Source organism: Neovison vison, chromosome 13 (genome assembly GCF_020171115.1).
Source record: "Neovison vison isolate M4711 chromosome 13, ASM_NN_V1, whole genome shotgun sequence".
Lineage (NCBI taxonomy): Eukaryota > Metazoa > Chordata > Mammalia > Carnivora > Mustelidae > Neogale > Neogale vison.
Window position 1 is genome coordinate 114,355,146 of NC_058103.1, and position 12,919 is coordinate 114,368,064.

Below are 12,919 nucleotides of genomic sequence, written 5' to 3' on the forward strand. Positions count from 1 at the left end.
TTAATTTAATGCAAAAATGTAAACAATGCAAAAAAAATGGGAAGATGATCTCAGGATTTTAAAAACTGAATAACTTTCCATTTCACCTGAGACCTAGTTTGGCATTTGGGAACCTCCAATCTCATTCAACCTTCTCATCCAATATTTAAGCAAGGGCACCTTTCATTAGGTGCTGGAGATCTAAGAGTCAGCAAGATAGCACATTTCTTGCCTTGGGAAGCTTTTATCAAACAGTTGTTATTTATGTGACAGAGAGAATGTGAGTGAGTGCACAATCCTATGGAGGGGAGCAGCAGAGGGAGAGGGAGAAGCAGGTTTCCCACTGAGCAGGGAGCTCAGACATGGGGCTCAATCCCAGGACTCTCTGATCATGACCTGAGCCAGAGGCAGATGCTCAACGAACTGAGTCACCCAGATGCCCCTCAAACAGTTTTTTGATGCCATGAATACCGGGCACTGTTGAGAACACATCTAATCCAGCTGAAGGGGGAAGAGGAAATAACTGCCTTTTATGCTGAGACCCGAGAGTCAGTGGGAGTTATACAAAACCTGAGGAAGAGAGCTCATTTCCAGATGGGAAAATGAACACCCAGAAACGGCTCATGACTTTCCCAAAGTCACACAGCATAGTGGCAGAAAGAAAATAACAACCTAGGGATGAATTAATTCCTGGGCCTCTACTAGCAGATGTTGCTGCTACTTCAGTCTTTTTGATGAGGAACCTAACCGTAGACTTACTGTCTTCACTGTCCGCCTAGCTCTAGGCTGATTAAAGAAAGTCTTAACACCCGGCAGCTAGCATCTATTATATAAAACGAGTTCTTGAATCTCACTTACACTTGAATTCAGCGGAGTTCCCATAATTACTGCTTCTGCACTTTGTAAACTTCGGGGGCTCAGTCCTTTCCTTAAAAGAAAAATCAGCTTAACAAAAATCACTGCTATTCCTTGGAGTGGGATTGGAGTGAGTTGGGGTAGGAGCCAGGATGGTCAGTAAACAAACCACACGTATTGCTGCTTCTGGAAGCTTTGTTCTTTAATGAGCCATGGAGTGATTTGTTCATCAAGCTGCTTTTGTGTAGCTGTATAGTGCATATTTGGAGTGACACAAACTGCACTTTCTACAGATGATGTTTTGCTCCCCCCCTCCAACAACAACGACAAAAAACAAAAACAAAACCAAAAAAAAACAACCAAAAAACCAACCCAAAAGGAAATTACAAAGTGCCTGTTGATTGCATCAGGAATGTAATCAGTTCTGTGGGTGAGATAAGTCATTCTTTTTATAGAATTATTCTGTTAAACAGTAAAATGATATTATATTTCACAGGATATGTCCTTTTACAATACATAGTCTTTTAAAAATTTACACTCAGTATACTTATAAATTACTTTGAATCTATTAAAATAATACAATACTAATTTGTAATCCACACGTTTCCTCTAGTAAATGCAATTACTTGGTTCAAAAGGTGCCAACTTTTATATGACCTAAGAGGGTTGATAATAGTTATTAATTATAAATGAATAGCAAGGTGATAGGTGCCTTCGTGTGGCTTTTTTGAAAACACTTTTAACCAAGAAACCGATAAGACCTAATAGATCCATCTCCACAATCATTATTTTGCTGTTACCTTTTAACACCAAATCAAATATGGGAGTGGTTCCAGAAAAAAAGTGGTAAAAATTATGAGGGGCACAGAAAGACTGAGGGCTCCCTCAAATGCCAAGGACTTACTACCAAGGCCGGTATTGTGTTATTGGGGGGACAGTGCTGGGGAACTGTCACAAAATTATGGATAGACATAATGCATTTGTCAACACAGAACGATGCATGCCCATTGCCTAGCTCCCCCACCAAGGAGGAAAAAATAGGAGAGGACGATGAGGAAAACCATCTGAACTGTTTCTTTTTAAAATTAAAACTCTCTTAGCTTTGAACACATCCTGAGAACTTCTTCTCTAGTTCACCAAAGTGCTTGTGAAAGGTACGCATTCGTTATAGTTTAAAAACACAAAAACAAAAACACCCAACATGGCCCAGAGTCACTGAAGCGGGCCTGCAGAACCTTGCTGGACTTCCTCTTTTCAGCATGCTTCTGGGACCCCCTCTTCTCTTCTCTGTCTTTGACAGTGAAAACCACCCTCTGTCAAGAACACAGAGGTCTCCACTAACCTCCCAGCAGCAGGGTAAGAGCTGCAGCTGATTTCCAAAGCGAGAGAAGGTAGGGGCTCTGGTATCCCATCCCTGACTTCAGGTCCCTCTGTCTCTTCAGGGCCAGTACTGAGAACTCTGTATCTACCCTCTGTGTTTCTAGAAGCCCAGAGTAGCAAAGGAATTAAAATGGCGGGAAGTGCATTACAAACTAAGTAGTCACCTCCCTGATCCTTGTTTTAACAAATTCGCTTCACTTATGATACACAATGTAACCTTAAAATGATACTTCTCTGCTTCTATTACATCTTCCATGATAAGGGATAGCTAGCTTTAATTTGGAGAAGTGCAAATCCAGGCTTTGTTTGGGGCTGGAATGTGTGATACGAACAGAATTCCTCTGTATTTTGGAGTATGGGCTCCAAATGTGGGGCTGCCCCATTGCTGCCACACAGGGATTTTTGTCTGTAGCATATGAGATCAAAGGAAAGCAAAGAAGAAGCAATGGGCAGCACAGCTGCGATGTATATGAAGGTTACACATCTTCATCGTAAATGATTATAATACAGCATCACTTTGTGGTGACATAACTTTAACCACAGAGAGGACCAGTTAAGACCATATGGAAGAAGATACAGCACTTGGTTCTGACAGTTTTTAGGAGTTACGGCTTCATCTCTTTGTTAGGCCAACAGTACTTGTTATCCTATGAGAAGCAAAGCTTTCTTTCCTTCAAAGGGAGGGTCCCACACTTGCTCTTCATTCTTAGGATTGTGCGGATCTCTCCCTGCCCCCCCCCAAACTTCCATTCTGGCACTTTGTTAAATGACTAGAAATCCACAAATCTAGCAACCAAAAAACAAGTATTTTTTATTTAATTTTATCCAAATTCAGGTTTCAGGTCCCTGAGAAATATAAAGTCTCTTAACATCCATTGCCTAGTTCTTATAAAGTGGCCTACAGGAGTAATTTTTTTTTTCCAACTGCCAAAAACTTATTTTGCAAACAAACAAAGAAAATCTGCAAGAATTTAGAAGGGAGAACATACGCCAAGATGTGTTCTCTAGGCCGTTCCTTGGGGTCAAAGGAAATTATCCAACAAGAGTCATCTCTTTCTCATATGGTATTTAATCAATGTTCTGGAGCAAGTAGAGAGTAGTAGTCCATGCCCAGCAGGACACTACTCCCCCAGGAATACTGAAACAGCCTGCATAGCCTGGCTTGGGGCCCTGGGGCCCCAGAAGTCCCACTGGGACCTGACCATGCTGAGGGGTTGGGCTTTCCTCTAAGAGATTCTCCAAAGTTTGATATTTAAAAGGCTTTAACATTTGTTATTCCTCAGCATGAATAAGGTGGCAGATGTTTGCGGGATATAAAATCTCACACTTACTCACAACCATCATCATTCTGGAGATTTAAAAAGATTCCTTTCCCTAGCTCATTTCTGAAACCAAACCAGGGAGAGGTTAAGTCTCCTGCTACCTTTAGCTGCCACTCAGATTGATGTTCTAAGCCTGACCTCTGGGGCTTGACAATAACCACTGAGGCAGTGACATGAGGTTCAGTGTTGTGTAACAGGAGAGAATCTGCCCTAACAAAGTCTTAACATTTCCACAACTTCAAATCGAAGTATGAAAAGAAAGCATAACCAAAATTCAGGTTACAGATGGTAAAGGCTCTTTTTCAGAACAGTGCACGTGGTAGTTAGACAAGATGCATTTAGTAACTTTAAAAATAAACATTTTCACATACTTATCTCAAGAAAGAGTATCATGTTTCATCTTCCATATATTATAAATAGCAAAAACAGATTTCTAATCCCACAAATGCTAAGAAGCTTAAAACGCTATTATAGCTCAGGTGTAGGGAGACACCCAGTGGTGAAAAAGATGGTCTGATTTTTCCCTCAACCCTGGGATAGTGGCTCCCACCCCTATCCAATTGCCCTTAATCTGTGGGAAGAAATTCAACCAGGAGGAGGGAAGCATAAGGTTAAAAAGAAATATGCATACTATACATATATATTTACAGTAAACTTCAGTAACCAGAATATTAACAAAAATAGCTTCAAGTAGTCCTTGATTTATTTTTTCATCTATTTAATACTGATGGTCTGAGGAAAAAAGGTAATAGTTAGATGGTTATATTAAAAACTTTTTTTTTTTGGCAGCTTTCTGTTAACACTTATTCATGCAGTGTTGTGTATGAATGTTTTAGGAGAAGTGATTAGATGGTCACATTACTTGTCTGAGTTTGTGGTGGAAATCCACCAGCAGATGAACAGGTTCGTATGTGATCTTCAGCTTATTAATCTATACAAAGAGGAAAGCCTGGGTGGATTAGGATGAGACCCTCATGTTTAGGGATCACCACGTCTCTGAGACACTTAAAAATTAGAGGAACCTAATCCTAGGACCAGGAAGTCTGAGTACAGTAGGAAAACTGAAACTTCAGCCCATGCAATATATTTGGCAGGAAATAACCAGGAGTGAAACCAGCATTATTATGACACTGAACATCATCAAAAAACAAAACATGTACTCTCTTCTTCATCATGTAACCAGATGTCTGAGACATGCTCTGATGGCTTCATGGAAACAATTAGGTTTTTACTTTCCCCAGAATATAACATGGAGTATTTCTCAAAAATCTTAAAATAGAGGGCTTAAGCTTTTTGTTTATAAATCCTTGGAAAAAAATTATATTCTACCCCAACTCCTAACTATCCCAAAATAAACCCAAAGGCTTTTGCTTTCGCAGTTAAGAAAGATTTATATGTTTTCTTCAAATGTCAAAAATCAGTGGTTCCCTCAGGCCCACCATGTTCCCCCCAGTTCAACACCCACCTCTGGGAAGGAAAAGAGGATGGAGGAGAGGCAACTAGGAAGATCTCCACAACTGACCAAATCCCCAGGCCCCCGGTGGCTCTGTTTAGTGAACTCCCCAGTCAAATACAGCAGCCAAGGCACAGCTGGCACCATCCCCAGCAGGCTTCACAGAGGCCTTTCTGTTTCTGCAGGAGGCCCAGGAAATTAGCACACAAGTTCTTGGTTGTATGCTTGGGCAAGAGGCAGGACCACAATTAGGTTGGACTATTGTGGACAAGGGGATGGGAACAGGCCCCGAAGATGAGATGTGTTTATAACTCTGTAGCCATGAAGGGACACAGAGCTGCCAGTTCAGACCATAAATTCATTATTTCCAAAGAGAGCGAGCTGTTGGGTGGAGCTGGAGTCTGGGTCCACAGTTTTCCTGCGGCCAGTCACAACTGTCCCCTCTGGGGTCTCTTTGGTTTTCTGAGGTGAGTTTTTCACATTCTTTAATTTCTGTTTGCCCTTTTCAGGGTTGAAGGTTCCTCTGCTGATGAACTGAGGCCTGTCTTCTAGGGATTTGGTCTGACCGAATGGCCCTTCCACTCCGAGGGCCTCGCCAGCTGAGGCAGCTCGGTAGAAAGGAGATTTAGAATAAATCTGAAATCGTTTTCTGGTCCCATGAGAAGATGCAGTGTTAGATGAACATAAAGTAGAGAATGAAGAGTCTACTGAATCCAGAGAGTCCTGCTGCCTTTTTAGCTGCTTTCGTAACTTGCTTGAAGGTTCAGATTTGCCAGCTGCCTTCAGGGAGCTAAGGACCAAGCTTCTCTCTAATTCAAAAGAAGAGATCAAAGCTCTAAGTGACAATTTCCTCTAAAGCAAATCATCCCATAATAATAGGTTTCACCATTCCCATGTGATGGGTGGGCTGAGGTCTGAAGCATCCAGGCTGACCTACTCTGTCCAGAGCCATAACCTGAGAAGTTACCCTTTTCTAAACATATCATTTAAGAATCAACCCCAAGAAGTCTGGAGGCTCAGGTCATGATCTCAGCGTCCCACTTCGGGCTCCTTGCTTGGCGGGGAGCCTGCTTCTCTCGCTACCTCTGCCTGCCTCTCTGCCTGCTTGTGTATGCGCTCTCTCTCTCTCTCTGGCAAATTAAAAACCAAAAAAACCCCCAAAAGCTAATGATGGTGACTAATACAACATAATAAAATTAAAAAATAAAATAAAATACTGCCAGGATAGGTAGTAATTCTATGTCTCCCTGAGACATGCCACGTAGTTAAATAAATACCTCCTTTGATATAAGCCCATCTCTCAGCAGGGCCCAACTCCTATCAACCACCCTTAGAACATGGATCATGGATCAGTAAGACAACATGTGTTGTAATTATTGGGTTTTCTCTGTGGTAAACAGAGAAGAAAACATTAAGTTGACAAAAAACTGCAAACATTAAATGTTGGGTCTGATGAACAATATACAATGGAAGCTTCACAAAGATCAGTATATTTGAACTCCTTAGGACTTCGTCACCTTCTCTCATAAGGTCAGGCATTCTTGAAAAGAATTTTGTCTTAGCCTGGGAATCCTTATTCCTCCCTTGCAAAACAAATCTGGACTCTTTGGTCTAATACATTCATTTACCTGATTTCTCAGAGATGGCACTTTCAGACTCAATATTCAAATTTTCTGAGCTATCAGCAGTCCCAATGGAAGCCTCAGACTCAAGGGTTTCATCATCAGAAGCACGGGGTTCCAGTACAAGCATCTCAAATGTTAGCTCCTCCCTGTAAGATATAATCAAGAAATACACCAGTGTTTGATAAGAGGAGGAAGGAAGACAACAGGAAAAAAAGACTACGATGAAAGAAATTTAAGTAGCAAATCAGTCACATTTCCTACTGTTCCCATCCAAAGTGGTGATAAAGACCGTAAGCCACAGTAATGATGGAGGCTACAAACACAGTCTGGGGCCTATAACAGAGCAAAGAGTGAGCAGGGAAAAGATGCTCTAAGATATTTTGGTAAAATGAACTCTGGGCTGATAACCAGGAGATCAGGGTTCTAAACTCACTCTACACTCATATTAATGCATTGGCAAAGTACTTTCCTGTCCCTGGACCTCAGCCCCCTCAACCACAAAACAAAGAGATGACATGAGATAATCTCTAAGATTCCTTCTAGCTCTTTTCTGTCCTTTGCCTCTTATGCCACCTCCACTCACAGCATTCTCTTCTCCTCTTCATCAGGCACCCAAACTACCTCTCAATTGTGCCCCTTGTTCCCTCAAGTCTTGGACTTGGTTGCTAATCTTGCGTTCCCGCTACTACTTGATGTCACCTGATCTGTCAATAAACATCTTCGTAAAAGCTCACCTCAGTACTCTCACACTAAAGTGTCCTTGTGTCTGCTACTTCTAACAATCTTTCCTTCACAGTATGTGGGCAATCTCTCCAATGTGCAGATCTTAGAGTTTGTCACTACCTGGAAATATACTAGCTCTGAGTCCCCAACTGGCCACAATTTCCTTATCCTTCCAATTCTTACTCCCTTTCTCATCAAATCTCCTCTCTTTCAGAGCCTTCTTAGCTCTGCTTCCACTCTACATAGCTCAAACTATATTCTCCAGTGACATTTTCATCAAAGCTGAATGAGGTCCTCTTTTCAAATTAGATAGCTAGCCCCTGGTCAAGGTGCACAACCTCTGCCTTATAGTGTTCTGTACAGTTGAGTCCCAGCTGCTTTTTTAGCTTACCAAAATTCTAGAATCACTTCTGACAGGCAAAACATATTTTAACAGACTCAGATGTCCCCTAATGCATCAATCTCTTAGATCCTGGAACTCAGAAACAAAAATCCCCTTAAAACTTTAGAGCCTTTTTTGTCCATAAGAACCAATACACAGTAGCCCCAAAAAGAACCATAGCATATCTGTACTATCCCCAAGATGTAGTGTTATTGTTACTTAACCTTGCTCTAGTGATGGGAGAGGGCAGAGAGTTGCCTATCTGCCTCTCTCCTAAATTGCCACCAATTTCCCCACCTATTATCCCAGCACCCTTATCCTGACCATCCTGTTGGTGGCCCCATAGCTATTTTGATCTTCAGATAATAACCTTCCTTAGTTCTCATTTTTGTTTTGTTTCTAAGATTTTATTTATTTATTTGTCAGACAAAGAAAGCAAGCACAAGGAGGGAGAGCAACTGGCATAGGGAGAAGCAGGCTCCCCACCCAGCAAGGAGCCCTATACAGGACTCAAGCTGAAGTCAAACACTTAAGTGACTGAGCCACCAAGATGTCCCACTTTAGGGAGTTCTGAATGACGCTCATTCTTGAAAGGGGCTTTTGTCTTAGCCTAGGAATCCTTACTCCTCCTTTGAAAGACCAACCTGTTCAATGAGGCTGATCTCAGACCTGTTCGGAGACCTGGCTAAGACTGACACACCTTATCGCAGTCACCAGCACTGTCACTCAAGAAGCTTCAGGTACACCTGCTCATGGAGCTTCCCTCATTGAGGTGACAACTCTTCATGCTCTTACCGGAGTCCAGGCAACATGTCTTTTTCATCTTTGCATCTCCTGTATTACCAGATACAGTGCTTGGTACATAGGGGATATTTAATAAAAAAGGAAAAACCAAGAGAGCACAGAATGCAGAAAATGAAAACAGGTAATGACTGGTGGCTCCCTTTCCTCCTGGAAACTTACTTCTCCTTCTGTAGGTTCTCAATCTGCTCAGTCAGTACCCTCTCCTCTTGCTGCATGGCTGCTTGCTGTTGTTCTGTGATGTCAGTCTCCACAGTGGCTTCACTAGTCAAGGTCTCTTCTGGGACATCAGACATGGAGGGCAACCGGACCACAACAGGAGAGGATGGACTTGGATAGTTTCCTCGACGAAGTCGCCCCTTTCCCTGCAAAGAAAAATGTGCATTAGCAGTAAATTGAGTGACTGCATTAGGTGTATGCAGCCTGTTCAGAACAGCAAGTTTGTGTACTTCCATCAAACCAGGTAAATGGTAGGAATAAATAGAAACATTCTGCAAGCCTCAGATATTTAGAAGATACTGTCCATCAAACACATTTAGATTAAGTATTTCTTTCAGTAGCACTAGAAAATGGATACTTGGGTAGGTGGCACTGTGGGAACACATTATGCACTGAGAGGAGAGATTCTTCACTTACTATAAGCTTTGTCCACTCCAAACAAGTATCCATACCTGGCTATTTAAATTTAGTTAAAATTAAATAAATGTAAAATTTTAGTTCTGTATTCATACTAGGCACATTTCAAGTGCTCAATTGTCACAGGAGGCTAGTGGCTACTATACTGTAATAGTGCAAGATAAAGAACATTTCCATCCACAAAGGTCTGACAGACAATGCTGCTCCGTAACTTTAACCTTGGAATGCATAATCTCTCTAGGAAGACTATAGAAACATGTCCTGAAAAGTCAGTTTCATTTTTAAAAAAAGTCATTTATATATTACAGGATGCGTGTGAGAGAGATTCTCTGAGAGCACCTCAAGAAATTTCCTTTTTGAGATTAAGGCGGGAGGGGAAATCTCATTGCTTTTAATTTAGTTACCTTGTATATGACTTTAGCTTCTGATAATAGCAGACTAGGTATTTCAGATTAAACCACCTTCTGAGAGCACCTGGACCAAACATAAAAAACCCAAAATAGGGGCGCCTGGGTGGCTTAGTGGGTTAAGCCTCTGCCTTTGGCTCAGGTTATGATCTCAGGGTCCTAAGATTGAGCCCACATTAGGCTCTTTGCTCGGCAGGGAGCCTGCTTCCCCCTCTCTTTCTGCCTGCTGCTCTGCCTACTTGTGATCTCTCTTTCTCTGTCAAATAAATAAATAAAATCTTAAAAATACAAAACCAAAACCAAAATATTCTTGAAAGCACCAGAGAGCTAGTTAATAAAGCAAACAAAAGAGAAGCTAGTTCAGCATTCAGGGCTAATCTAAATTTAAGAAGATGTGGCTGAGAATCTGAGCAGAGTTTCTGATAGACTACAGCAGGGGTTAGCAAACTATGGCTCTGGGCCAAATGTGGCCTTGTGCCTGATTTTGAAAATAAATCTTTACAGAAATACATTCATGCTCGTTAATTCACACATTGTCTAGGCTCTTCCGAAAAACAGCTGCAGCACTGATTGTTGCATCAAAGACCATATGGTCCACAAAGCCTTATATTTACTCTCTGGTCCTTTATAGAATAAGTTTGCCAATCCCTGGGGTAGAAATAACTGGAGCACACAAGGGTATGGACTGTTGCCTGGTAAAACTTCAATGCCTGACGCTGAGATCCCCAAGGTTTGCATCTTAAACAAGGGTAAGCTGAAATAAAAGTCTTTGTGGACACTGTAGCCTAGCTTCAAGTCATTTGAATGGTTCTGAAAATTTAAGTCCTAAAACCGGATTAAAGTAACCCCAGATTGCAAGTGCCCTAGAACCTGACCAAAAAAAAAAAAATGAAAACACACTTTGGAGGAAAATCATGTCCTCTCAGTCCTCAAAATACTTCTACAAATAGTTTTTCAAATACTATGTATGACACATAATCAAAGGTAACTAAGCACAAAAGGAGACAAGACAATGTAAATGAAAACTAGTGAAAACAACAAAACCCAGAAACTTTCAATGACTCCAGATACTATCAGACAGACTTAAAATAATCATGCCGAAGGAGAAAGAAAGAGTTGAAATGGTAGACTGGAAGTTAAGTCAGAAGAAAACAAAGAATCAAGCAGAAAACAATTTTTTTCCTGAAAAAACTAAGAAAAGAAGGTAAAAAGTTAGAAAGGACAAAATAAAAAGATCAACCATATGTAGAAAGAATACCAGAAGAGGAGAGAGATCCTGTAGAATACTAAAGAGATAATGACAGAGCATATTTCAAAACCAATTAAATATATCAACCTACTGACTGAAGAAAGCATTCAAACTCTAAAGGAAGATAAACAGAAAGAAGTCCACACATAGAAACAACTGCTAAAAATAAAAGGCAAGAGATAATCTTAAAATTTATTTATGACAGACTGAGAAAGTAAGAGCATGAGCTGTGGGGAGGAGCAGAGGGAGACAGACAAGCGACTCTTGGTCTGTGATGAGCATGGAGTCTGAGATAGGGCTTGACCCTGAGATCATGACTTGAGCTGAAATCAAGAGTCAGGATGCCTAACCAAGCCACGCAGGCACTCTAAGGTAAGAGATAATCTTAAAAGTAGTCAGAAAAGAAGTATACCTGCAATAAGGACACAAAATTAATATTCAAAAATATTCAGTTAAAATTCTAAATACTAATAATGAAGTAGCAGAAAGAGAAATTAAGAACACAATTCCGTTTTCAATAGCACCTTAAAGAATAAACTACCTGGGAATAAACTCAACCAAAGAGGTGAACGACCTATACTCCAAAAACTACATAATACTGATGAAAGAAACTGAAGATGACACAAACAACTGGAAAATATATTCATGCTCATGGATTGGAGGAATTAATATTGCTAAATGTCCATATTACCCAAAGCAATCTACAGATTCAATGCAATCTCTCTCAAAATAGCAACAGCATTTTTCAAAGAACTAAAACAAATACTAAAATTTCTAGGGAATCATTAAAGACCTTGAATAGCCAAAGCTATCTTGAGAAAGAAGAACAAAACTGGAGGTATCACAATTCTAGATTTCAAGATACTACAAAGCTGTAGTAATAAAAAAACAGTATGGTACTTGTACAAAAACAGACAAAAAGATCAATGGAATATAACAGAGTCCAGAAATAGACCCATGCTTATATGGTCAATTAATTTACAACAAAGGAAGCAAAAATATATGACAGGGGAAAGACTGTCTCTTCAGCAAATGGTGCTGCGGTAACTAGACCGTTACATGCAAAAGAATGACCTGGACCACTTTCTCACATCAGACACAAAAAATTAACTCAAAATGTATTAAAGACCTAAATGTGAGACCTGAAACCATAAAAACTCCTAGAAGAGAACACAGATAATAATTTCTCTGACACTGGCCATGGCAACATTTTCCTAGATATGCCTCCTAAGGTAAGGGAAACAGAAGCAAAAATAAATAAATACTAGGACTACATCAAAATAAAAAGCCTTTGTATAGTAAAGGAAACCAGCAACAATATAAAAAAGGCAACCTACTGATTGTGAGAAGATATTTTCAAATCATCTACCCAATAAGGGATTAATATCCAAAGTATATAAGGTACTTATACAACTCAAAACCAAAAGAACCACAAACAACCCAATTAAAAAATGGACAGAGGACCTGAATGGACATTTTTCCAAAGAAGATCTACAGATGGCCTACAGACATGTGAAAAAATACTCAAAATCACTCATCATCAGGAAAATGCAAATTGAAACCACAATGAGATATCATCTTGCTTCTGTCAGAATGGTTAGAATCAAAAAGACAAGAAATAACAAGTATTGGCAAGGCTATGGAGAAAAAGGAACCTTCTTACATCAATGGCGGGAATGCAGACTGGTCCAGCCACTTTGGAAAACAGTATGGAGGTTTCTCAAAAACATAAAAGTAGGACAACCATATGATCCAGTCATTCCTCTACTGGATATGCATTCAAAGAAAATGAAAACACTAATTTGAAAAGATATATGCAACCTTATGTTAATTGCAGCATTAATTTACAAATTACATAGACAGCCCAAGTGTCCACTGATTGATAAATGGATAAAAAAGTAATGGAATATATGCACTCATAAAAAAAGGATGAGATCTTGCCATTTGTGACAACATGGATGGAACCAGAGGGTATCCTGCTAAGTGAAAAAGTCAGATAAAGACAAATTCATGATTTCACTTATATGTGGAATCTAAAAAATAAAGCAAATGAATCAACAAAAAGAATCAGATCTTTTAAATGTAGAGAACAAACCAATGGTTGCCA

General features: G+C 40.1%; 1 protein-coding gene across 7 annotated transcripts in view; it reads right to left on the reverse strand.

The window, feature by feature from the left end:
• Positions 1–1,011: 1,011 nt before the first annotated feature.
• Positions 1,012–12,919, reverse strand: part of MYO9A (myosin IXA) — a 321,690-nt gene continuing 309,782 nt past the window's right edge. For all 7 annotated transcript variants that reach the window (XM_044231266.1, XM_044231267.1, XM_044231269.1 and 4 more), the window contains 3 exons: positions 8,683–8,885; positions 6,618–6,760; positions 1,012–5,798 (listed from right to left, as the gene is read on the reverse strand). In XM_044231266.1, the coding sequence (XP_044087201.1) occupies positions 5,335–5,798; positions 6,618–6,760; positions 8,683–8,885 (810 nt within the window). In that variant the 3' untranslated portion in view covers positions 1,012–5,334. The remainder of the gene's footprint in view (positions 5,799–6,617; positions 6,761–8,682; positions 8,886–12,919) is intronic.